At 45.5% G+C, this 25,138-nt stretch overlaps 1 protein-coding gene across 1 annotated transcript in view; it reads right to left on the reverse strand.

Moving 5' to 3' along the window:
- Positions 1-20,965, reverse strand: part of LOC138282938 (forkhead box protein H1-like) — a 39,374-nt gene extending 18,409 nt beyond the window's left edge. Inside the window, exons 1-3 of the mRNA XM_069221002.1 lie at positions 20,890-20,965; positions 11,115-11,707; positions 1,775-1,879 (exon numbers count right to left, since the gene is read on the reverse strand). Coding sequence (XP_069077103.1) covers positions 1,775-1,879; positions 11,115-11,582 — 573 coding nt within the window. The 5' untranslated portion in view covers positions 11,583-11,707; positions 20,890-20,965. The remainder of the gene's footprint in view (positions 1-1,774; positions 1,880-11,114; positions 11,708-20,889) is intronic.
- Between the last annotated feature and the right edge of the window lie 4,173 nt (positions 20,966-25,138).

Below are 25,138 nucleotides of genomic sequence, written 5' to 3' on the forward strand. Positions count from 1 at the left end.
TAGAAGTACTTTGACGTCTTGCAATGTGCCTTAAGGATCAGTGCTAGTGCCCATGCTTCTTAATTTATATCAGGAAACTGAGTTCTCTATGCGAGGAGGCTGGTGTATCCATACATCAATAACCAGAAGACAAGGCTTGAAACGCTTCTAAACACAACAATTAACATCCTCGACCTTCCTTCCTCTTGAGTAAACTTCGATATTGAATAATGTGCTAATGTTTAATGCACAGAAGAAAAGAGCCCCTACTCCTCCCGCCTAGATACATATACACATTTGATCCTTCTTTCACTTAAGAGCTAGTAGCAGATGTCATCTCCACTCCTCCATTCCCCAAAGTAAGATCACTTAGATTTACTCCAAACTTCACAGTGTCTTTTGGCCCATGTAGCAACAATGGAGGTCTACAACTATCAACTTCAATCACGTAAAAAGACCAAGCATCTACTTTCCCCTTCCGACTTTGCAACGTCAGCACTGGCACTGGTCATCTCTACGTTTGACTGTGGCAACATCCTATGAGCACTTGTACCACAGTTATCTCTTCTGGAAGCAGTTCTATTCTCCACTGCCAACTTTGTAATATTTCCCAAAAAAACCTTCAAACAAACAAAAAATCCACTTCCAATGCCTGCTCATAGAAGCCGGAATTACACGTCTTTTCCACAGCTCTAGGGGAAAAAGTTCTTGAACGTCTCAGATGATCTGCTGCACAAAACACGTGACAGGCTGGTAAGCTGGTTGAGCTGACGTTTCTCTAGCTTGGTGGGGGGTGGAGGGGAAGCTGAAATTTGCAGACTGAGCCCCCTCTGTGGACTCAAAGATGTTGAGCTGACTGTGGGAAACATAGCACAGACAGAAAAAGCACAAATGGGCCGGGCACATCTCTCCAGCTATGCAACAACTGTGTTTGCTACACTGTCCTACCATGCCTTCCCCAGTGCTTTGTTTGTAAAATAATATGTGCAGATGCCCAAAGCGCTGCACAGTCCCCAATCCACCTCGTGCCTCTTTAATTCACTGCCAGGCACTCTGCCCCGCTATTTCACTCTTACAGTTGTCTGCTTTCTCCCTTGGTGACAGATTTTCTGTATCTCTTTTCGTTTGGTTTGTTTTTCCCTCTGTTGGCCTCGGGAAATGTCTGATGTGGATAAATACATACCAGTCCCCAAAAATAAGTGCTGGTGCCCCTCCACCAGCATCACCGGCTCAAATTAAGCACTGGTATTCCCCCACACTAGTGGCCGGAGGACCAAGTCTACCTTAGTCACCTAAACAAATAAGTCAGCGAAATACAATAATTTCCCAGTTATCTATGCCCAAGCTCTCCAGATATTGTTAAACAGGTTGTAGACTCAACATATCCCTTTTCTCAAACTTCTTCATTTAGCAGTTCACCCTGAATGTGTAAGGAGAAACAAACTACTGACCTGAATCATCATTCCTACCTCCATTAGAAAGAGCACAGTGCTCAACCTTTATAACATATATCATCATTTCTTGCATCACTTGTGGTCCTTGGCGGGGGAAAGTGGGAAGAACATGTACAGAAGACCCTAATTAACTGCAATGCACTACATTTACTAGACATCTATCACCTTGGAGTTGTTCATTAAACACACACACACACACACACACACACACCTCTTCCCAACTTTAATGTTAAGATGATTACACATAATAGAATATCCATAAGCCTCTGACAACCACACTAGTGTCCCAACCCAAGGATGAGAGTTCCTCCCCACAGCTAGCTTCCTTGAGGCCTCCTCACCTTCTGGAAACAGTCATTGAAGGACAGGTTGTGCCTGATGGAGTCTTTCCAGCCCTGATAGTCCCCTTTGAAGAAAGGGAAGAGCGTAGCGATGTCCTTCACAATCTGGAAGAATCAGAAACAACAGTTACAGCCATCTGGATAAAGGAGGACCGGTTGTCAAGCTGTAGGAAGACAACATGTGTCTGCTAAGAACTTTTCTCTGGAGACAGTTATTGATGAGTTTTAATTATCTAGAAAATATTAATTTAGCGGTGCTTCATTTAGTATAACTAGGCCCCTTAAGACTGCCTTGAACACACTATTGTATTTTGTGTTTCAAAATGTATGATTTGATCTCCTTGATTAAATGTGTACAGCTTTAACCAATAAGATACCTTAGGAAGTAGGAGTCACTAGGTGTTGCACCACGAACAGATTGATTGGTTGTCATGAATGATACATTGTTAATCCAACCCTTCTAAGTCATGTCATGCTGTGCAATGTGTGTGGCGTCTGCCCCTACAGCATTATAAAAGACGGGTTATTTTGGAGGAGAGCCTGACACTTTGGGCTTTTCTTTAAAAGAGTCAGGCTAGCTGTGGATCTGTTTTGATACTTAGAACTATGTTAATTAGCAGTTAACTAACTACCTTTTGCTTTCTGTGATAATAAATATCTTTGAATAAGTCCAGATGGTTGATAACTTTAGAATTTTTTCGTGTGCAGGTTATATTTGTCGCCTCAGCGCCTTGAGACCCTCACGGGTGAGTGGTGCGCTTTACACATTCCTGATTGATTAAGTCTCTGAGAGACTCTGATAGCCCCATTCCTGCCTAACAACCCAACGACCCTGTTAATGTATTAGGAGTGTTGACATTCTTTTAAGAGGACAGATCTCGTGGGTTCTTTGAGGAGTTGTCATTTGTGTCCTCACTGGAAACAGTTTTATTAAGGTTAAAGGGGTAAACTTGGGTTAAAACTTAAAACTAAAAGTCAGAAATTGACTTGATAAGTTATTAACATCAGAATGAGTTTGTATACGGAACCTGAAAAATGATACAAAACTTTTCTGATTTTTTTGTTGTTTAAAAAATGACTAGATCAAGTAATTCACGAAGATGCATCTTCTTCATATTTTGAAGTAGGTTGTTATATATGCTCTATATATAGCACTACCCTTAAATAGACAGCCACGAGACTGAATTGTTATGTAAATTCTGTTAACGCTGTTTCAATATGGCTCTCCCCGCATGCCAGAGAGGAAGGACTAGAGGCGTTTTCCTGCCAGATGTCTTGGCTGTGGTCGCTAGCATGGACTCATCAGCCAGCAAAATGACATTAAAGCCTAGAAAGCTCAGTAAACCATTGAGTTGTCGCCACCAAATATTTGGAAGGTAATGTAGATTTTCCTAGTAATTTATGACGGAAAGTCTTAATTTTATTAAAGACACGGAGGCGAATATTATGCGTTCTTTTCTTACTTTATTTCAAATAGCAGCAGTCAAGAAACTACAACTCCCAAGAGGATTAGCAACAGACTAACCAATGGGAGTAAAACAAGAAGTAACGATGGACCAATCGCATGAGGCCATAACCATAGAGTGTACACTTGACTGCAAGCAGCCCTCTTTTCTTGAACGAGCCAGTCAAAGAGAATCATAAAACAAAGGGTAAATGAGTCCCACAATTGCAAAGGCCAAGGAAACGGAACAAACTTCTTGAACCATAGAGATGAACCGGGAGTACGACGGTGAGATAAGGTGCTCCTGAGAGGATTGTGATGACACGTCTCGTGGGTTCTTCTTGAAAGATGCGATGAAGGCGCCAGTAACGTTATCCGGAAGTTGGAGGTAATGCCGGAGTCGCTGGGAGGGAGAGAGAAAATACATATTAAAAAGTACAGTGGTGGGATAATATTCGCCTCCGTGTCTTTAATAAAATTAAGACTTTCCGTCATAAATTACTAGGAAAATCTACATTTTATGACAAGACCGGAGGCTCTATTATGCGAGTTTAAAGCATATCAATAACTACTGAAGAAGCAGTTCTAACAGGTTTGCAATAGAAAGTCTTGAAAACATTATCATTAGACCAATCTGCCGACCTGAGAATGTCCTCCAAACTAGATCCCAAAGCGAAAGCTTTAGAGGCCATGGCTCCCCTGGAAGAGTGGGCTCCAAACACAGAAGTGTCAATTCCCGCTAGGGACATAATCAATCTGACCCAACGGGCCAAAGTTGCGGAAGTCACTGGATTATGAGGTTTGCGGAAGGAAATTAATAATTGGGTAGAGGAGGACGTTCTCAGGTTAACTGTTCTTTTTTCGTATTCTTTTAAACAAAGACCCACACATAATTTTGGTTTATCAGGAAAAAAGGGATAGAACACCGAATGTAAATTAGTTTTGGTACGTTTGGCAATGTGAAACAAAACGCCTGAAGGTAGAAACTGGCGGACAGAGACATCTAGGGCCTTAACATCGGAAACTCTTTTGATAGAAATTAGGCATAGGAGCATAGTGAGTTTGGCAGACAGCATTTTAAGGGAAAGACTCGGATTGTCTGGCCAAGAAAGTAAAAGGTTCAGAACCAATGAAACATCCCAGACATGGGAGTACTTGGCAGAAGGAGGTTTAGAGAGTTTGACCCCTTTTAGAAGGCGACAAATTAAGGGGTGGATCCCGATAGGTTTGCCATCAATATTAGAATGGTTCATAGAAATAGCAGATCTGTAAAGATTGATAGTACGATATGATTTACCCAGACCTGCCTGGGCCGCTAAGAAATTAATAATTAGGTCCAGATCCGCTGAAAAGGGATCAGCACATTTTCCCACACACCAGCTTGACCAAAGAGACCAAGCTGATCTGTAGGCTCGCCTTGTGCCAGGCGCCCAAGCATTATTGATGAACTCTGAAGCTTCCGACAAAATAGGGAAGGACCGGTGGGTAGGCCGGAAATGAGCCAGGCTGATAGGACTAACGATTTGTTGAGAATCAGATTGTGGGGTCATCCGAGCGGGTCTAGGAGGAGAGACGGAAATGAGGGAAGTAAGATTGGAAAATCTGCCGAGAGTTCGAGGAGGGGTGGAAACCAAACTTGAGATTGCCAAAAGGGGGCTATCAGGACAAGAGACGTCATTTGGCACCTGACTTGATTCAATACCCTGTTGATTAGAATAAAAGGAGGGAAAGCATAATTGAGGGAGTTGGACCAATCCTGAAGAAAGGCGTCTGTAGCCAATGCCAACGGATCCGGACGCCAACTGAAGAAGCGAGGAAGTTGGGAGTTCAGTCTGGATGCAAAGAGATCCACCTGAAAGGGGCCCCATTTTCTTTCTATTTGGCGAAAGACAGAATGGTGTAACTTCCAATCGCTGGAATCCGAGATATGTCGGGAATGCCAATCTGCATTGAAGTTCAGAGAGCCTGGAAGACTCTCGGCGAGAAGAGAAAATTTGTGGGACAGACAAAACTCCCAGAGGCTCTTGGCCAGAAGAGCAAGAGGTCTGGACCTGGTGCCCCCAAGATGGTTTATGTAACGAACTGCGGATATGTTGTCCATGCGGAGTAGAATGGAACAACTTGCTCTGTCTTTTGTAAACGTCCTGATCGCAAAGGAGCCTGCAAGAAGCTCAAAACAATTTATGTGCAATCTGGACTCCTCTGCGGACCATATACCGCCAGTCGATATTGAACCACAACGGGCGCCCCAACCCGTGAGACTTGCATCTGATTCTAATACAAGATCGGGCACAGAGGGGAAGATGGATCTGCCGTTCCAGGCCTCTAAATGGGATATCCACCATTGGATTTCGAGTTGGGATTCTTGGTCTAGATAACCTAGATCGGAGAAAGCCAAACCTCGACGAAGGTGAAGGATCTTGAGACGCTGAAGGGCGCTGTAGTGAAGGGGTCCTGGGAAGATGGCCTGGATAGAAGAAGAAAGAAGGCCGACGACTCTTGCAAGAGTTCTGAGAGAAATAGATTATTTCTGGAGAATTGCAACCAATTCTCTTTTGATTGCAGAAACCTTGGTCCGCGGGAGCGACAGAGATGCCGAAACCGAATCTATTTGGAAGCCTAGAAATTCTATTTGTTGTGAGGGAACCACTACCGATTTTTCGAGATTTAATAGGAAGCAGAGATCTGCTAGGAGTGTAGATGTTACCTGTAGTTGAGACAGAAAAGAGGATTTGCTTTGATGCATAATTAGAATATCGTCGAGATAGATAATGAGTCTGAAACCCAGGGATCGAAGGTAGGAAACAACCGGCTTTAAGAGCTTCGTGAAACACCACGGAGCTGACGAAAGGTCGAAAGGAAGGGAGGAAAAGTGATACGTTTTTGAATTCCAACGAAATTGTAAATATTTTCTGTGAGAAGGATGGATCGGGATAGTGAGGTATGCATCTTGAAGATCTAGTCTGACTAGCCAATCGCCTTGGAGTAAAATGTCCCTGAGATGGATAATAGTCTCCATCTTGAAGTGACGATAGACGACAAACTGGTTGAAGGATTTTAGATTGATTACCGGTCTTAGTTTTTTGTTCTTTTTGTGGACGAGAAAAATAGAACTGATGAAACCGGAGTAATCCGGAATGCAACTTTGGATGGCATCTTTTTCTAGCAAGGATTGGATTTCCGAAGAAATTAGAGATGACATTTCGAGAGAGAACCTTGGAAAGAGAGGGGAACATGACTGGAAAGGAGGAGAGAGAAATTCGATGCGATAACCCTGGATAGTGGAGAGAATCCATGGGTCTGAAGAAATTGACATCCATTTTTGGAGGAAGAATCGAAGACGCCCTCCCACGGGAGGGCCAGAACGTTGGCTTACCTGAGGTAATGGCAGCTCTGGAGATGTGCTGGCCACGATTGCGGAAACCCCTTGATCGTTGGGGATAGAAGTGGGGTTTAAACTCTTGGTTATAGTAATAGGAGGGGTTAGAATATCCTCTGGAGCCTTGGTTTCGATATTGGCGGCCGGTAAAGCGACTCCTACCTCTACCGGCCCGGGAAAAAACACGTTGGTTGAAAACCTTCTTTAGAGATTGTTGGGCTTTGTCAATAGATGAAAATGTGGAGACGAAACGACTAAGGTCCTTGATGAACGAGTCTCCAAAGAGTTTACCATCGGCCTGAATGCCAGGATCTCTGGTAGCAAGATTAGCCAGTTTAGGGTCCATACGGAGGAGGAGACCCTTACGTCTCTCGTGGATGATGGCCGAATTAGCATTTCCCAAAAGACAGAAAGCTCTTTGGGTCCAAAGAGAAAGGTCCAGAGGGTCGATAGGAGAATCTTCTAATCTAGCCGACTCGGCTAAGTCAAGTATTCTTGCAAGTGGACCTACCACATCCAGGAGTTTATCTTGGCACGTGGTCCAAGCTTTGTCTACCCCTTTACGGGGATCTTTTCCATACTTTGTAAAGAATGTGATAAGACTCGTCAATAGCTGGGGTTACAGTAATGTTAGAATCTAAAGACGGTCTAGGACATTCAGATTTGAGTTTAGAGCGAGTCTGTTTGTCCAAAGGAAGCCACTCCGTGGAGTTGGGGTGATGAATGAGAGAGGGGTCGAACATGGGAACACCTTCCGCATCAACTACACTGGTAGAGGGCTCACTAGAGGAACGTTTGATACGTTTGGTGGGGGGAGAAGCAGGTGAAAACGTATCATCAGGATTATCTGAAAGATAATTCGTCCATGCCCTCTTCATCCGTGTCCAAAACCTTTGAAATAGCAATCTTTTTCGGCGCTGGTATATGCTTCGATTTTTATTTACATTTAGCATGTGAGCTTGACTTTTTGATAGAGTTCCCCTCCTTAGAAGGAGGCCTGGGAGGAACCAAGTCCTCTTTCTGGTGTGAGGCAAGCTCACTCTCTGTATTTGCGCCTTTTGCTGTTTTAAAAGAAGCGTTTATTTTGCGTTTTCTGCCTTCCCCCGCAGAATGGGCCATAGGTTTGGACATCATGGACATCACTGAACTCTCAATGTTCTTAGACATTGTAACCATAGATGCTTTCAAAGCATTTCTAACCGAGGATTTTATAAATTTGTTTAAATCCTGTTTAAAGGATTCCTCATTATCCCCAGAATCAGAACTGAGAGACGAAATATCAGTATCCATATTTATTTGCAAAAGACAGACTGGGCAAAAATTGGGATAATAGAAAAAATATGCCCTGAGAAAAAAATGAGGGTAGTTAGGGATTAATAAAGAGCAACACGCTCTCTGAAGCTTGGAAAGGCCCTCCTATGGGCGGGACCGAAGGGGAGGGTCAAAGGATTTGAAGACGCGTCGCCGGAGAGCTTCAGAACAACACGGCCGGCACCGAATTAAAGCTGCTTCGGCCGCAGCGGAGCGCTGAGGAAAGCCGAAAAGCCTAAAAGCCTCGTCTGTCAGGCGCGCAACGAGAAAGCGCTGACAGAACGAGGAGGCACTCAAATAGAAAGCGCGACGGCGCGCGTGCGAGGCAGAAAACCAACGGTAACACGAAGGAGCGAAGGGGGGCGGGGGGAGGGCTCGCCACTTTTTAGAGTTACTACGTTCACGGGAAGACGTTATGCTTAAGGAGAAAACGGCATATAAATAAAACAATAGACATGGAAATATAATAAAATAGCTAAGAAAGTAGACGCAAAGCCAAAAGAGAGTACTTATCTTGACTGCGAGCAGCAAGAAAATAGGGCTGCTTGCAGTCAAGTGTACACTCTATGGTTATGGCCTCATGCGATTGGTCCATTGTTACTTCTTGTTTTACTCCCATTGGTTAGTCTGTTGCTAATCCTCTTGGGAGTTGTAGTTTCTTGACTGCTGCTATTTGAAATAAAGTAAGAAAAGAACGCATAATAGAGCCTCCGGTCTTGTCATAAAATTTCTATTGAATTTTAGGGCTTTTTTCCTTTCTCTTTCATATAATATTTTGAGCCTGGTTTGACAATACAAGAATCTTATATTGAAATATCCGCTGACTTTTTGGACACGATCTTCAAGTCAAACGTGAATATCGATTTTTTTTTATTTTTTTAAGAAGAGTGAAAGACCCGTAGTAAAACGTTTTTAGTACATCCAATTATTTATTAAATTACGTGGAGAAATCAAGGAATTAATTTTTTTCCACTGTATCTTTTTTTATTTTTTTATTATTATTGTCAGCATTTTCGCCAAAAACTGTTTGAGTGTATTTTTTCAGCATTAATACCTTGTTTGAGTTTCATAGACATGAAGGACAGAAACACAAGAGTTAAAAAGAAAACACTCCAATGGGGGCTGGTTTGCAACATTTCCTGCCTCTGACCCACTCTGTCCCTTGGCCGCCTTGCCTCACCCTCCCTCTCTCTCAATCTACTGCTCCCACCTGAGCCCTACCTCTCTCTCTCTCTCTCTCTCTCTCTCTTGCCCATGCATGTCAACACTGGCAAAGCAGAAACAGGGTGATTAAAAAAAAATGGGGGGGGATTTATTTTCCCAATTATTTGAATTGAAATGGGAGCAATTTCAGGTGAGATATAGCTAAATCAGCACTGTCAAGTTTCAGGTGCATGCATGGCGTGCTGCTGCAGTCCAGGTTTTTTTCTTTGAATTCTGGGAGTTGTAGTTTTGCTTATTCCATTATAAAACAGGACTACAAGTTCCAGCAGTCCGAAGGAAACAAACCTGGACTGGAGCAGCACATCACACAGGGACCTGAATAACTTGGCAGCTGTGGCTAAATTAAAGCCAGTTTTGTGCTTTAAAAGTCGTGAGTCTCCTGTGTGAATCTGGGCTGCTGGCGTGTATACTTAACATTCTCGTGTCTTTCTTTCTCAAATTCACTATATCTGTGCTTCTCTCCCCTTGCCTCTCCCACTCTCACCTTTCTTTTGTTCCGTGCTGCTTCGGTTCCCTCCAGGTGTCCTATCCACCTCTTTCCCCCTCCTTCCCTTTTCTTCCAGTTAAGACCCTCATCCACCCATACCCCAGCCTCCATTGCTCTCACTCTCTTCTCCTGAACTTGCTTGTATTATATTGCCACATTTATACAGAGCTTACCACCACTATGTGGGACGGTGAAGCGCTGGTCTACAGGGCTAGCAGGCTACACTGGGTAGGGTTTGTGGTTGGAAGTGTATTGTGTTAGTTTTGATCCTATCTGGGAAGTGTTTCTATGTTGTGCGTGACGACCACCGAAAACATTTATACAAGTGGACTGCCCACTCACTTGAAAAACAAAGCCCAATTTCCAGGGGCGTAGCTTCAGGGGGGTATTTGGGGTGTTAAACCCCCCCTAATAAATTTATTTTGTGATAAATATTTGGGTACAGGTGCTTTTAGTAGGGTATTGTGATATGTCTGTTGGATTTCACCAGGAATATTTACACACAGCTAAAACGTACACACAAACACTCTCTCTCCGTTTGGAAAGAGTGAAAAAATTTTGGTTATTTCACAAAATAATGTTTTTTCTCTCACTTAGTACCCCTACCAATCTGCATTACTCTCCCTTACCACTGTCTCTTAAGCCCCTGTCATGCCCCCTGCTTGTCATATAATGTATTTTAATATTATGGGATTTATTTATTAAGATTTTGTGTCGTGTTTGCATCACAAAAGTGACACAAATCAATGCAAAATCTTTTTTTACCCCAATTTACTTTATGGCGCAAAACTTGCATTTTTGGTTGCTGCGGTGCCTGAGAATTTAGTAAAGAGATCCCTATGTGCTGGCGTGATTGTTGGGAAATCTGAAGGTTACTGCCCCCCACCACCAATCTTACTGACCAAGCTACGCCCCTGCCACTTGCTACAGGCTGTTGCAAGGACTCCCTGTCTGTGAGAGTATCCATGCCTAGACAAGGGAGCTGCTGCTGCTACTCCGCACACGGATGGTGACCTCCGCAGAGGTCACCCATGATTAAGAGCTAAAGATTCCTCCAGATGAACTTCTGCTTCTTGTGTGGCTTGCCCAAGGAACTCTGTCCTGTTCACCCTCTGCTCTTCTTCCAAGTCTGATCACCTCCTTGAAGACTAACAGAAGAGGCCAGAAATGCCCCTTATTTACAACCTACAGAATGAGGTTTGCCATTTGGGTGGTGGAGAACCTGGGCCCTGATGTGGCTCCCACAGCCTTCCATGCCTGTCAGCTCCCCTTGAGCTGGGCTTCCCAGTAGCTGGAACCCGACTTCCAAAAAAGGCACCACTCATATTTAGAAAAGAAAACCAACCAATCACTGCTGTGAGTCCACTTCAGTACTGAAAGATTTGCATCAATGAGTGAGTGAAGGCATCAGGGCCACAGTTTGATCATTCCACTGCAAACCAAAAGAATCTTAGCACTGGATTTTAACGGTGTCCAAAGGGAATTGTTTCCTTACCTGGGAGAGCTTCAGCTTCTTCTCCGGGGAGTTCTGGATCACCAGGGCGATCATGGCCAGGTAAGTATACGGCGGTTTGGCATGTCGCTGGTAGTTCTTTTTCCTCTTAATTTTATTGGCATGGATTTCTTCTCCTAGACAACCTGCTTGCTTTCCTTCTATTTCTCCAGCACTACATCTCACCGAAGGCAAGTCATTCTCAGAATGCATATTTAGTTTTTCAATGGGTTTGAAGTCTGTTGCCTTCTCCATGGTGCACATAGCATGTTGTATCTCTGGAGATGGATAGCCAGCCGCCGTGCTGAAGAACGGATATCCGTAATAGAGTGGGGTGTACATTTCAGAAGCCGGGCGAGGGGCTGTTCTGAGCTGCTGCAGAGCAGTCAGTTCACTGAGGTTCTGGTAAACATGCCTCTGAAGGTCAGTTGTAGCAGCAGATCCCAGAGCACTGATGGCAAGGTCTCTCATACTGATAGAATTGTTGGGTCCTCTAAAGTTGGTCGGAGAGACCTACCACCAATCGAATCACAAGCAGAAGCCACTGAAGCGAAACAACTGCAACGAAGGGCGCTCTGGTCTCACCAGGAGCATTCCTGCGAGTGATCAAGTGAAATAGAGATCATTAGACTTGTGCAAGAGCTGAGAGGCTACCAACAGGAAAGACAGAGACAACAGGACAATCAATGATGGAGTAGATGCTGGACACACAGCACAGTTGAGAAAGTAACAGTGTTCATTTGTGAAATTGAAACAATGTCAAACACAAAATACAAAGAATTATCAAATCCTCCCTAGTCATTTTTAATGCACAAAATGAAAATTCAACTAAAATGAAGAGATTCAAGCTCTACATGGAGCCACTTGGGACTCTCTACACATAGAGGAACATCAAAATTTACCAATACACCGGTGACACACAACTGTACTTGGATTTCCTCTGCTCCACTCATTCAGAACTTTAAACACTGCTTTCAACGCATCCTATTGGATGTCCAGCACCTCCAACTTAAACCCCGTCCCCACAAAAACAAACAACAACAAAAAATCTGGAGTTCCTGCTGCTCACAAGAACAAAACTAGCACAAACCTTACTCAATGTCATAAACCTGGATGGATTCGAAACACCAATTTTCATCCGATGCCAAGTCTCTTGGAGTCACCCTGACATCAAATTCACCTTCAAGGAGCGCATTACCAAGAGTACTAAAACAGCCTGTTAACACCCCTCTCCACTGGGGAAAGTGAAACCATCCTCCCGGAAAACAACAACTGCAGAACTGCCATTCAATGCCTTGTGCTTGCACTATGGTTGGTGGTGGTAGCGCTATGGTCACGGGCCTCCAAAACACCACTGCAGCCTACACACCAGAGCACACCTCCAGGGCCTGAAGAAATATGATCACTTCACCCCCATCATGCTAGAGCTCCCCGACTACTCTTGCCAGCCAGCACCATCTTCAAAACCATGGAGACTCCAGTTTGTTTCACAGCATTTGGTATTTAAATACCGTATATTTGGACTGATTACAGTAGTCTCGGTAATAACTTACCGTTTCATGTTGCTCTTCTCAGATGCTGGTGAGCTGTGCTGCCCAACAATATTTCTGTGGCTGAACAAGGTGCATTTAATTGTAATAATATAAAAAGCAGCCACAGTCGACGTGCTTCGCCCATTACACGGGAGTTTTTCAAGGGATCAGATTTGAATTAAGACCACTCTTTGTCATCTTGGTTAGTACAGTAAGTTACCAATCCCAAACAGTCATGGTGATCGCTTTCAGCATAGTAAATATAGTTTTTTTTTTGTAATTTGAAGTCAGTATAGGATTATCCAGAGGACAGTTTGTAAGTGCTGTCCCTTCAACAGTACAGCACTTAGAGGATTGTTCATTGAAATGTTCCCTTAATCGTGCATTATTGAAAGAATTGGTCCAAGATGAGATCTCTGAAGTGCGTCCTTCACCCATTCCCCTTTCTCGGGGAAGCTTGCACAGTTCTGCAGTACCATGGGGGTGAAGCTTCATTGGCAGGTTCTTTCGGATTTACACAGTTCCTGATTTTTTTTTTTTTAAGTAAAAAAACAAAAATAAAAAAAAACACCCCAAACAATGAGGTTTGGTGTCCACGGGGTCGGTGTTGAATGGGAGTCTGTTGGGGACTTGGGTGCAGTGTCTGGCTGGTGTCCAGGACTTGTAACCAAACCCTCGCAGCACACACCCAAGGGCCGTGCACAGCCGTGGGTTCAATGCCCCGGGCCTGGAGCCAACCCTTTGCCATGCACAGCAGGGAATGGGTGCCTGTGGGGGTCTGCAACCAGGTGTTTCGCTACACGAGGCTGGGGTTGGACTCTGGCCTGGCAAAAGGCCAGGCCCTGCAGCCCTCCCCTCTTTGAACAGCTGAAGGCTGTGCATAACTGAGGGTTGATTCCTCAAGGGGGGCTTGGGAGCAGGTCCTGTCCCCTGCAGCGCATGACCAAATGCCATGCACTGCAGGAGCCTATGGTAGGGACTGGCCATAACAGCTCACAAGCAGTGTGTCGCGGGAGGAATTTATAGTTAGCTCAGTGAACTATAACTGGTGAATTTCAGTCTTTTTTTGGTTTTTAAAAGTTAGTTTTTATTGTATTTCAACTCCTAAATCTAATATCACTTTAACTTTTGTTTTATTACTTAATGTCTCTGTTTTCTATCCTATTCAGCCAACACCTCTGCTGGAGGGGACTGACAACAGGGCCTGGGCTCTGGCCAGTCCCTGCATCCAAACCTACATGCGCACCCAAACCCTCCCCCGTAGGTGGCCATCTCCACGGGATTCCAGGCACCGGCCAAAACCAAAGACAGCTGCCCACCACCCAGCAATAGCACTGACAAAACTGGACAATATTCTGGCCTCAAAACCGACTGCACCATTTTCGTCCAGTACATACTCTGCAATTTTGTCCTTTATCACGTTATGGGAGTGGATGCCTTTTTTTTAATTTCTTTTTTTAGGAACACTACTAGATCATAGTGACAGAATTTATTTAGGACCCTCTGCCAAAACATTGACTGTCTACTGCTCTTGCAAAATGCCATGGCCAGACTGCTGATGGGAATTTGCACACGATTCCTGACTAAAAATATTTGAAAATCCCTACAACAACGAAAACAAGCATTTGCATGCAATGTGTCTCACATTTGCTCGAGTTAGAGCTATTAGCGTTGGCAATTCTTAACTGGACATTTCTTGCCACTTTAATTGAAAATGAAAAGTAAAACAGTTGACTTAAGCGAGCCGATTCAAAGCGCCACGGCCGCCAGGAGCACGAAGGAGAGGGGAAAAAAAAAATGAAAAAGAAGTTCCCTCAAAGTCAAAAGTATCGGCAATCGTGCAATTATCCATGTAACAGGGACAGTCTGCAAGGTGGTAAAAAAAAAAAAATGCCCCAAAGAGGGGCAAACATAAAGCATTTACCAATGATAAAGGATTTTTGTAAAGGCAACCACATGAACGAGCGATAATGATGGGGGTACGGTGGGCGTGGTTAAAAGTCCACAATACTTACAACAGGTCAAAGCGCTTGCACACTTAGCCTAAAAACTAGCAAAAAGAGATTACTTTCAGTACACAATGCATGAATGAGATAATATGTGTGTAGGAGGCTGGACTGGCTTGTAGTGGGTACCAAGGGGTACTTACACCTTGCACCAGGCCCAGGTATCCCTTATTAGTGTAGAGGGTGTCTAGCAGCTTAGGCTGATAGAAAAGGTAGCTTAGCAGAGCAGCTTAGGCTGAACTAGGAGACGAGTGAAGCTCCTACAGTACCACTAGTGTCATATGCACAATATCATAAGAAAACACAATACACAGATATACTAAAAATAAAGGTACTTTATTTTTATGACAATATGCCAAAAGTATCTCAGTGAGTACCCGCAGTATGAGGATAGCAAATATACACAAGATATATGTACACAATACCAAAATATGCAGTAATAGCAATAGAAAACAGTGCAAACAATGTATAGTCACAATAGAATGCAATGGGGGCACATAGGGATAGGGGCAACACAAACCATATACTCTAGAAGTGGAATGCGAACCACGAATGGACCCCAAACCTATGTGACCTCGTAGAGGGTCGCTGGGACTGTAAGAAGACAGTGAGGGTTAGAAAAATAGCCCAGCCCAAGACCCTGAAAAGTGGGTGCAAAGTGCACCCAAGTTCCCCAAAGAGCACATAAGTCGTGATAGGGGAATTCTGCAAGAAAGACCAACACCAGCAATGCAACAACGATGGATTTCCAGACGAGGGTACCTGTGGAACAAAGGGACCAAGTCCAAAAGTCACGATCAAGTCGGTAGTGGGCAGATGCCCAGGAAATGCCAGCTGTGGATGCAAAGAAGCTGCCACCGGATGGTAGAAGCTGAGGATTCTGCACGAACGACAAGGGCTAGAAGCTTCCCCTTTGGAGGATGGATGTCCCACGTCGTGAAGAGTCGTGCAGAAGTGTTTTCCCGCAGAAAGACCGCAAACAAGCCTTGCTAGCTGCAAGGGTCGCGGTTAGGGTTTTTGGATGCTGCTGTGGCCCAGGATGTCACCAATTGCGCGAAGGGACAGAGGGGGCGTCCAGCAAGAGAAGGAGCCCACTCAGAAGCAAGCAGCACCCGCAGAAGTGCCAGAACAGGCACTACGAAGTGGAGTGAATCGGTGCTCACCCGAAGTTGCACAAGAGAGTCCCATGCAGCCGGAGGACAACTCAGGAGGTTGTGCAATGCAGGTTAGAGTGCCGGGGACCCTGGCTTGGCTGTGCACGAAGGAAATCCTCGGTGAGTGCACAGGAGCCGGAGTAGCTGCAAAACACGCGGTTCCCAGCAATGCAGTCTGGCGTGGGGAGGCAAGGACTTACCTCCACCAAACTTGGACTGAAGAATCACTGGACTGTGGGAGTCACTTGGACAGAGTTGCTGAGTACAAGGGACCTCGCTCGTCGTGCTGAGAGGAGACCCAGAGGACCGGTGATGCAGTTCTTTTGTGCCTGCGGTTGCAGGGGGAAGATTCCGTCGACCCACGGGAGATTTCTTCGGAGCTTCTAGTGCAGAGAGGAGGCAGACTACCCCCAAGGCATGCACCACCAGGAAAACAGTCGAGAAGGCGGCTGGATCAGCGTTACAGTGTCGCAGTAGTCGTCGTTGCTACTTTGTTGCAGTTTTGCAGGCTTCCAGCGCGGTCAGCAGTCGATTCCTTGGCAGAAGGTGAAGAGAGAGATGCAGAGGAACTCTGCTGAGCTCTTGCATTCGTTATCTAAGGAATTCCCCAAAGCAGAGACCCTAAATAGCCAGAAAAGGAGGTTTGGCTACTTAGGAGAGAGGATAGGCTAGCAACACCTGAAGGAGCCTATCAGAAGGAGTCTCTGACGTCACCTGCTGGCCCTGGCCACTCAGAGCAGTCCAGTGTGCCAGCAGCACCTCTGTTTCCAAGATGGCAGAGGTCTGGAGCACACTGGAGGAGCTCTGGGCACCTCCCAGGGGAGGTGCAGGTCAGGGGAGTGGTCACTCCCCTTTCCTTTGTCCAGTTTCGCGCCAGAGCAGGGCTTAGGGATCCCTGAACCGGTGTAGACTGGCTTATGCAGAGATGGGCACCATCTGTGCCCATCAAAGCATTTCCAGAGGCTGGGGGAGGCTACTCCTCCCCAGCCCTGACACCTTATTCCAAAGGGAGAGGGTGCAACACCCTCTCTCTGAGGAAGTCCTTTGTTCTTCCCTCCTGGGCCAAGCCTGGCTGGACCCCAGGAGGGCAGAAACCTGTCTGAGGGGTTGGCAGCAGCAGCAGCTGCAGTGAAACCCCGGGAAAGGCAGTTTGGCAGTACCCGGGTCTGTGCTAGAGACCCGGAGAATCATGGGATTGTCTCCCCAATACCAGGATGGCATTGGTGGGGCAATTCCATGATCTTAGACAACCTACATGGCCATATTCGGAGTTACCATTGTGAAGCTATACATAGGTAGCGACCTATGTATAGTGCACGCGTGTAATGGTGTCTCCGCACTCACAAAGTCCGGGGAATTGGCCCTGAACAATGTGGGGGGCACCTTGGCTAGTGCCAGGGTGCCCACACACTAAGTAACTTAGCACCCAACCTTTACCAGGTAAAGGTTAGACATATAGGTGACTTATAAGTTACTTAAGTGCAGTGTAAAATGGCGGTGAAATAACGTGGACGTTTATTTCACTCAGGCTGAAGTGGCAGGCCTGTGTAAGAATTGTCAGATCTCCCTATGGGTAGCACAAGAAATGCTGCAGCCTCAGTGAGACAGTTAGGCATCACACAGGGAACACATACATATAGGTCACAAAATTATGAGCACTGGGGTCCTGGCTAGCAGGGTCCCAGTGACACATAACAAACATACTGGAAACATAAGGTTTTCACTATGAGCACTGGGCCCTGGCTAGCAGGATTCCAGTGAGACAGTGAAAACACCCTGACATACACTCACAAACAGGCCAAAAGTGGGGGTAACAAGGCTAGAAAGAGGCTACTTTCTCACAATGTGCAAATGTAAGAATCTACATTTGTGTAAAAATATTTAGCACAAGTAGGTTGCACTAGGCAAAATTCTAGAAGAGTGCGTGATCATTTTACTATGAACGTATTGTGTATATTCATGTTTCATTGTGCTTGCAGAAAATCATGTTAATTTAGCTGCAAATCATGGTGTCCATTTGCACGTCACGAAATAATGTTTCACTGCCTTCCGTGTGAAAGGATGTTCTGATGTTGCAACATTGCAAGACCGCTTAGCTTTCGTTGGCATGTCGATGCCATGTGTAAAAGTAGCTCATTGTGTCTCGTGTTTTACATTAATAAAACATACCATTTCTTCTGTGCAACAAATTATGTGCACTGGTAGACAATGAAAATTATGTACAAGTAGGATTTGATTTAACTTAGTAGCTGATTGCTTCAATGTGCAAGTCACTTTCCAGTTCTGCTTGCAGCAAATGTTGTGCTATGTAAATTTTGTGCTCCCTTTGTCCAGAACATTATAAAAGATGTGTTATTTGGGCAAGAGCTAGGTTTTTTGACATTCTGCTTGTTCTAAGAAAGGGTAAGATGCTTGTGGTCCTCGTAGTTAGGCCTATTCACTATTAATTTGATTATTTACCAGATGCCATAGCATCTGTGTGCGCATTGGTTTAATTTCTTAAAGGCACATTGCCTTTTTCAGTTATTCTGATTTTATGCTAATTTCCTTGACTTTTACTTTCTTTATTGATACTATTATTTGAATTAATCTATGGGTTCTGGGAAGTGGAAAGGCCATGTTGTGCCGGTTTCAATGGAGTGTTAAAGTTCAGGATTCTATCTTTCCCGTCAGTTGATCTTTCTTAATTAACTATGGGAGAAGCGTTAATGCAAGCATTCAGTGTATTTTTTAGATGTAAATTTGTCCCCCCTGCAGACCAATGAAAGCACTCTTTAAGCGGTGGAAAGATACATCAAACAGCCAATAGCTTGAGGTGAACAACTTTTTGTCCTCTGGGTGGAGCCAAAGCCATGCTTTACATATTTTTCAAGTATTAGAAACAGCAGGTACAGACAGCCGGTCAAGCCAGACCTAAATCACAGCTATTGCTTTAGATTGGTATAAAGCTATACACTCCCGACACATGATGCCTGCTGAAAGCCTGCAGTTCCAGAGGGCCTCCCACATTCAGCGTGATTGGCATGGGCACCCTGCACTCTAACCTAGGAGGATGACTGGATGAGCCACTCACAGCTGACAAGGGAGCGCTGAGGTCCATTACAGAAAGTACCTAGATGGATCTGTGGCCCTGAGTGAGACGCACCCCAAGCAACCTTTCCATCCTCATTCGTGCCTTAAAAGGGGGAGTTCAGGATGGCATGTAGGGTTTGCCAGAGGTAGCAGCTCAATCCTCGTCAATGCCCGTGAGACCGTTGGCATTGGGAGGCGTTTGGGACTTACACCCCCCCCCCCCCCCCCTAATAAATTCATTTTCTGATAAAATGATAGTTTTACAAGTGCTTTCAGTTGGGTATTGTCAGACGGATTTCCCCCTGAATGTTTACATACACACAGACGAAAACGTGCACACACACTGCAGTGGAAGACCTCAAAAATACTTTTTTTTTTTTTTAACACAAAATATGTTTTTCTCTTAATACTCCTACTAATCTGCATTTCACCCCCTTTCAACTGCCCCTTAGACCCCTCCCATGCACCCTGCTTGTTACATAATGTATTTTATCATTATATGCCAGCGTGACTGTTGGCAAAGATGAAGCCCACCCCACCCCCCGTCTTACTGACCAAGCCTCTGGCAAACCCTGCCTTAGAAGCGGCCAAGGCAGCGCCATCAATCAGATCAGGCTTCAGTGACGTCAATTATTGTGATATCATTCTCTGTAGACATTGCTGACTTGCCCCGGAGTTTTAGCCAATCACGCCGCCAATGCTGGGAAATCTGACGAATATTTACAACGCTGAAGACGCTCAGAGACTGGTGGGGTAGATTTAACACAGGGACACATAAAATGTACACTGTAATTGACTACGTAAACTTCCCCACGTTATCTAAGTGGAGCTGCCACATTCTTCCCTACCTGCAGGATACCATTAGTGCATTTCTGGGAGTTGCAGTCCCATCACAATATATCGTGGAACGAAAGCCCAGGATTGGAAACGGGGTGTAAATCCAACAAGGGGTGATCTCACCAACCTCCGTGCAGGTGGGTTTTTCAGTGAGAAGCTGCTTAGAATAGCTCGTAGCCGCACAGGGGAATGCCCTATTTTAATCCACAAGGGTGGGGCCCGAGGCAGAGTTTCAGGAGACCCTTCGCTTATCTAGAAGATTCCTACACAGTCTGATTGAACGTAAATGGATCTCACGTGGGCAGCCGTGAAACCTGGCATGTGTCTCCCGAGCCACGAGTGGCCACCTACAGGTAAAGAGGCAACTCCTCAAACATACTCCGAAACCTACCAGGCCCCAGCCCGACGGGCCCGTCCTGATGCATCTTTAGAGGACAGCAAACAACCTCTGTACAGCAATATTCTGTTTATAATTATGTTTTACCCTTTTCTTCATTTCGACCCAGCTTTTTTAGGCAACTTGCACCAAGAACCGGGTGGACACCTGCCAAATATTTGGGAATAAGGAGAAAATCTTTTAAAACATATAAACTCGACAATAAAATAAATCCAAATCTACTCAGAGTGATTTTCCAAGCGAGAGAGGTTGAAATAATGTTTTTTATTTTGGGCTAAATGTCTGCAGCCTCCAATCTAAACCGGGAGAGGTGGCATGCATGCCTGTCCTGTTATAAGGTAGCTCTCCCACTTCTCTCCGGACTTTTACTTGACAAACCTTGCATTCTGGGAGTTGTAGTCTACACTTCCTTCCATCGAAAACGTCCACCCAACACACCTGGTAATGATTTAACAGAAACAAGACCCGGACTGGAAACACGGTCTCCCGTAACCTGGAGCTAAGGGGCAATCTTACTTAAAGGCAGCGCGTCTTGAACTATTAAAAAGATACAGAAGAAAAAAACAACGAAGAGTAGAATGCTCTAAAAGAGAAAATAAAATTAACACAATTAGTTGTGAAAAAATACAACCAGTCACAATCTCCCTGACAACTACAACCATGGCTTGGTGACCAACGCTGCAGTGGTCCCTGTGTAACACTCATGTCTGGTAAAAGGCTTCTCCTAGGCTCAGTTTCATGTGTTCCTTCTGTGTAAAAAGTTTTAAAACCTCTACGAACCATGCCAGGGAACAGCCTCCGAGCTCCTCTGCCCTCAGTACACCTGTCTCCGAGAAGCCCGCTTCGTGGCGCGTTAATGACCCAATGGAAGAGCTAGCAGCGCTCCCAGGATGGGCCTTGCGGTCCCGCCCACCTCCTGTGGAAGGGAGCGAAACTACATGTCCCATAATGCCTTCTGACATGCTTGCTTATTCAGAACAGTACAGGCGTTCTTGTGTTACTCGTTTACTCTAAGCAGCTAACAACCATTGGCAAAGCCAACAGTCCTAGCTGGTTTTAGGTGTATGTCAGTTTTGTTTTATATAGGTGGATGAACGAACAGAAAGCTCAGAGACAAACCAAGATACCGTTTGGCTGGAACACATTCGGAATCACAGAAATTTACTCTAGGCCACGCCCTTAATTACACAGCCCACGCCCCTTTTAGAGAGCCACCACTTTTTTCATTCAAAATTAAAGCCCTGCTGGTTCCTTCTCATGGCGGTCGCCGCGGATGCCACACTTCACGCACGCACAATTGTCATCTAGTATTTTTTTTTATCAAATTGGCTCTGGCCAAGAATGTCTACAAGTCCCAGAATGCGTTAGGATCGCCAATGAAAGGAACGTGTGTTCTCATGATACGGAGACAACATGTACTTTGTTGTCTTCTGATCTGGCGGTGCCCATCGGCCAGTCCTGGCCATACCATGCCTAGGGTGTGCAGCCCTAGTCTTATATATTGTAATAGGCAAGTTCGACATCCCAGCATTCAACTGCTGCTGGCTGGAGAACCAGCTCTGGCTGAAGTCAGGCCCACGACTCGGACTCCCTCGACAGCTCTGTGGACCTGCACCTGCCAGTCGAGGTGGGTTCTTGGAAAGGAGGCGGGAACGAGGATTTACAAAGTGGCTATTATAAAAGTTCGCATGTTGGCCCAGTTGACGTTTTTGGGCCGCCAACAATAAAATAACCCGAAACTATGACGAGAAATCTGAAATTACTCGAGCTGGTGGCATAAACCTTGCTGGAGGGTCACACACCACGGGGGGTGGGGGGGGGGGGGGGGGCACATGGCAGCTATAGAGCTAGCTCCCAGAAGTTGGCTTCACGAGCATTTATTCCAGAGGTTCCAGAAGCTAAATGGCCAGTCCTAGGATCATGCATCTCAATAGCTTATCCAGTTCAGGATTTAATCTTTAAGTATGGTCCTTGTAGTTCTGTTTACCCCAGATATCACAAGGACCACGAATCCCAGAATACATTGCAAAAAAAGGGTGGACAAACTATTCCTGCATAGAATGGGGAAACTTGAGAGCTCTGCCAATGGGTGCCCCCAAGGGCTAGAACCAGAATTCCCAAGCTATCTTATGTTCGGTGTGTAATGTACATCCCTTTAAACACAAAAAACAGTATTTTATGGGCGTAGCACAGTGGGTTACTGCTTTTGTCACAGAGATTCTTTTGTTACTGCGCAGTTCATAAATTACAATCGTAATCTGGCACAGTGAGCTATGAACTGCCATCAGTGCACTGCATGGAAACTGCAGGGAACAAATTAGAAAGTTATTTTTTTTCTCCCAGTCTTTCTTCATTTTTCTTATGCTGCTAAATAAGGTTTGCTTGCATAGAAATACATTCTTATTATTAAAATCAATGCTAACCACTGTGTTATGTTCTGAATCCTGAGTTTTTGCTTCTCCAGACCTGCACTCTTAGAAACTGCCACCAGTGTGGATGACGTGAGTCCTACACCTCGTAGTCTCCTGTAAAGTGCACAGACACCCTACACTGGCATGAGAGGTGCTATAAAGCAAATTAATTACATATGACAGAGAAGCTAGGGAGAGATGAGAGGCCCTTATTGTTTTACTTCCTTTCCCCACCACATATTTATGTGAAAAAGCTTTCTCAGCTCTTATGTACCTAAAAAATAAAAACAGAACTCACTTGGGAAATGTAGAATCTGACCTGAGGATTCAGCTTTACTAAATAAAACCAAACATTGAAAAATTAATTGCCGAGATGCAGCGCCAACCTTCCCATTAAACTTTTTCAGATTTTTGCATATTTTTTCAATATAAAATAATTATACCTTTAATAGTTTGAGTATTTATTTGGGGTGTATATAGGAGGCTGGCCTGGCTTGTAGTGGGTACCAAGGGGTACTTACACTCTGTACCAGGTCCAGTTATCCCTTATTAGTGTAAAAGAGGTGTTTCTAGCAGCTTAGGCTGATAGAAGGTAGCTATAGCAGAGCAGCTTAGGCTGAACTAGGAGACATGCAAAGCTCCTACTATACCACTTATGTCATATGCACAGTATCATAAGAAAACACAATACTCAGAGTTACTAAAAATAAAGGTACTTTATTTTTATGACAATATGCCAAAAGTATCTCAGTGAGTACCCTCAGTATGAGGATGCCAAATATACACAAGATATATGTACACAATACCAAAAATATGCAGTAATAGCAAAAGGAAGTAATGCAAGCAATGTAAAGTTACAGTAGATTGCAATAGGAGCACATAGGTATAGGGGCAACACAAACCATATACTCCAAAAGTGGAATGCGAACCACGAATGGACCCCAAACCTATGTGAGCTTGTAGAGGGTCGCTGGGACTGTAAGAAAACAGTGAGGGTTAGAAAAATAGCCCACCCCAAGACCCTGAAAAGTAGGTGTAAAGTGCACCTATAACCCCCAGAGAGCACAGAAGTCGTGATAGGGGAATTTTGCAAGGAAGACCAACACCAGCAATGCAACCAAAGTGGATTTCCGGACGAGAGTACCTGTGGAACAAGGGGACCAAGTCCAAGAGTCGCAACAAAGTCGAGAGTGGGCAGATGCCCAGGAAATGCCAGCTGAGGGTGCAAAGAAGCTGCCACCGGATGGTAGAAGCTGTGGATTCTGCAAGAACGAAGAGGGCTAGAAACTTCCCCTTTGGAGGATGGACGTCCCACGTCGTGAAGAAGCTTGCAGAGGTGTTCCCACGCAGAAATATCGCAAACAAGTCTTGCTAGCTGCAAGGGTCGCGGTTAGGGTTTTTGGATGCTGCTGTGGCCCAGGAGGGACCAGGATGTCGCCACTTGGATGAGGAGACAGAGGGGGCGCCCAGCAAGTCAGGGAGCCCTCACAGAAGCAGGCAGCTCCCACAGAAGTACCGGAACAGGCACTTGGAAGAGGAGTGAACCGGAGCTCACCCGAAGACACAAAAAGGAGTCCCACGACGCCGGAGGACAACTCAGGAGGTTGTGCACTGCAGGTTAGAGGGTCGGGGACCCAGGCTTGGCTGTGCACGAAGGAAATCCTGGAAGAGTGCACAGGAGCCGGAGCAGCTGCAAATCACACAGTACCCAGCAATGCAGTCTAGCGTGGGGAGGCAAGGACTTACCTCCACCAAACTTGGACTGAAGAGTCACTGGACTGTGGGAGTCACTTGGACAGAGTTGCTGAGTTCCAGGGACCATGCTCGTCGTGCAGAGAGGGGACCCAGAGGACCGGTGATGCAGTCTTTTGTTGCCTGCGGTTGCAGGGGGAAAATTCCGTCGACCCACGGGAGATTTCTTCACAGCTCCTGGTGCAAGAAGGAGGCAGGCTACCCCCAGAGCATGCACCACCAGGAAACAGGCGAGAAAGCGGCAGGATCAGCGATACAAGGTTGCAGTAGTCGTCTTAGCTACTTTGTTGCGGTTTTGCAGGCGTCCTGAGCAGTCAGCGGTCGATCCTTTGGCAGAAGGTGAAGAGAGAGATGCAGAGGAACTCTGATGAGCTCTTGCATTCGGTATCTAAAGAATCCCCAAAGCAGAGACCCTAAATAGCCAGAAAAGAAGGTTTGGCTACCTAGGAAGGAGGATAGGCTAGTAACACAGGTAAGAGCCTATCAGAAGGAGTCTCTGACGTCACCTGCTGGTACTGGCCACTCAGAGCAGTCCAGTGTGCCAGCAGAACCTCTGTTTCCAAGATGGCAGAGGTCTGGAGCACACTGGAGGAGCTCTGGGCACCTTCCCTGGGAGGTGCAGGTCAGGGGAGTGGTCACTCCCCTTTCCTTTGTCCAGTTTCGCACCAGAGCAGGGCTGGGGGATCCCTGAACCGGTGTGGACTGGCTTATGCAGAGATGGGCACCATCTGTGCCCATCAAAGCATTTCCAGAGGCTGGGGGAGGCTACTCCTCCCCAGCCCTGACACCTTTTTACAAAGGGAGAGGGTGTAACACCCTCTATCTGAGGAAGTCCTTTGTTCTGCCTTCCTGGGCCAGGCCTGGCT

Source organism: Pleurodeles waltl, chromosome 2_2, assembly GCF_031143425.1.
Source record: "Pleurodeles waltl isolate 20211129_DDA chromosome 2_2, aPleWal1.hap1.20221129, whole genome shotgun sequence".
Classification (NCBI taxonomy): Eukaryota; Metazoa; Chordata; class Amphibia; order Caudata; family Salamandridae; genus Pleurodeles; species Pleurodeles waltl.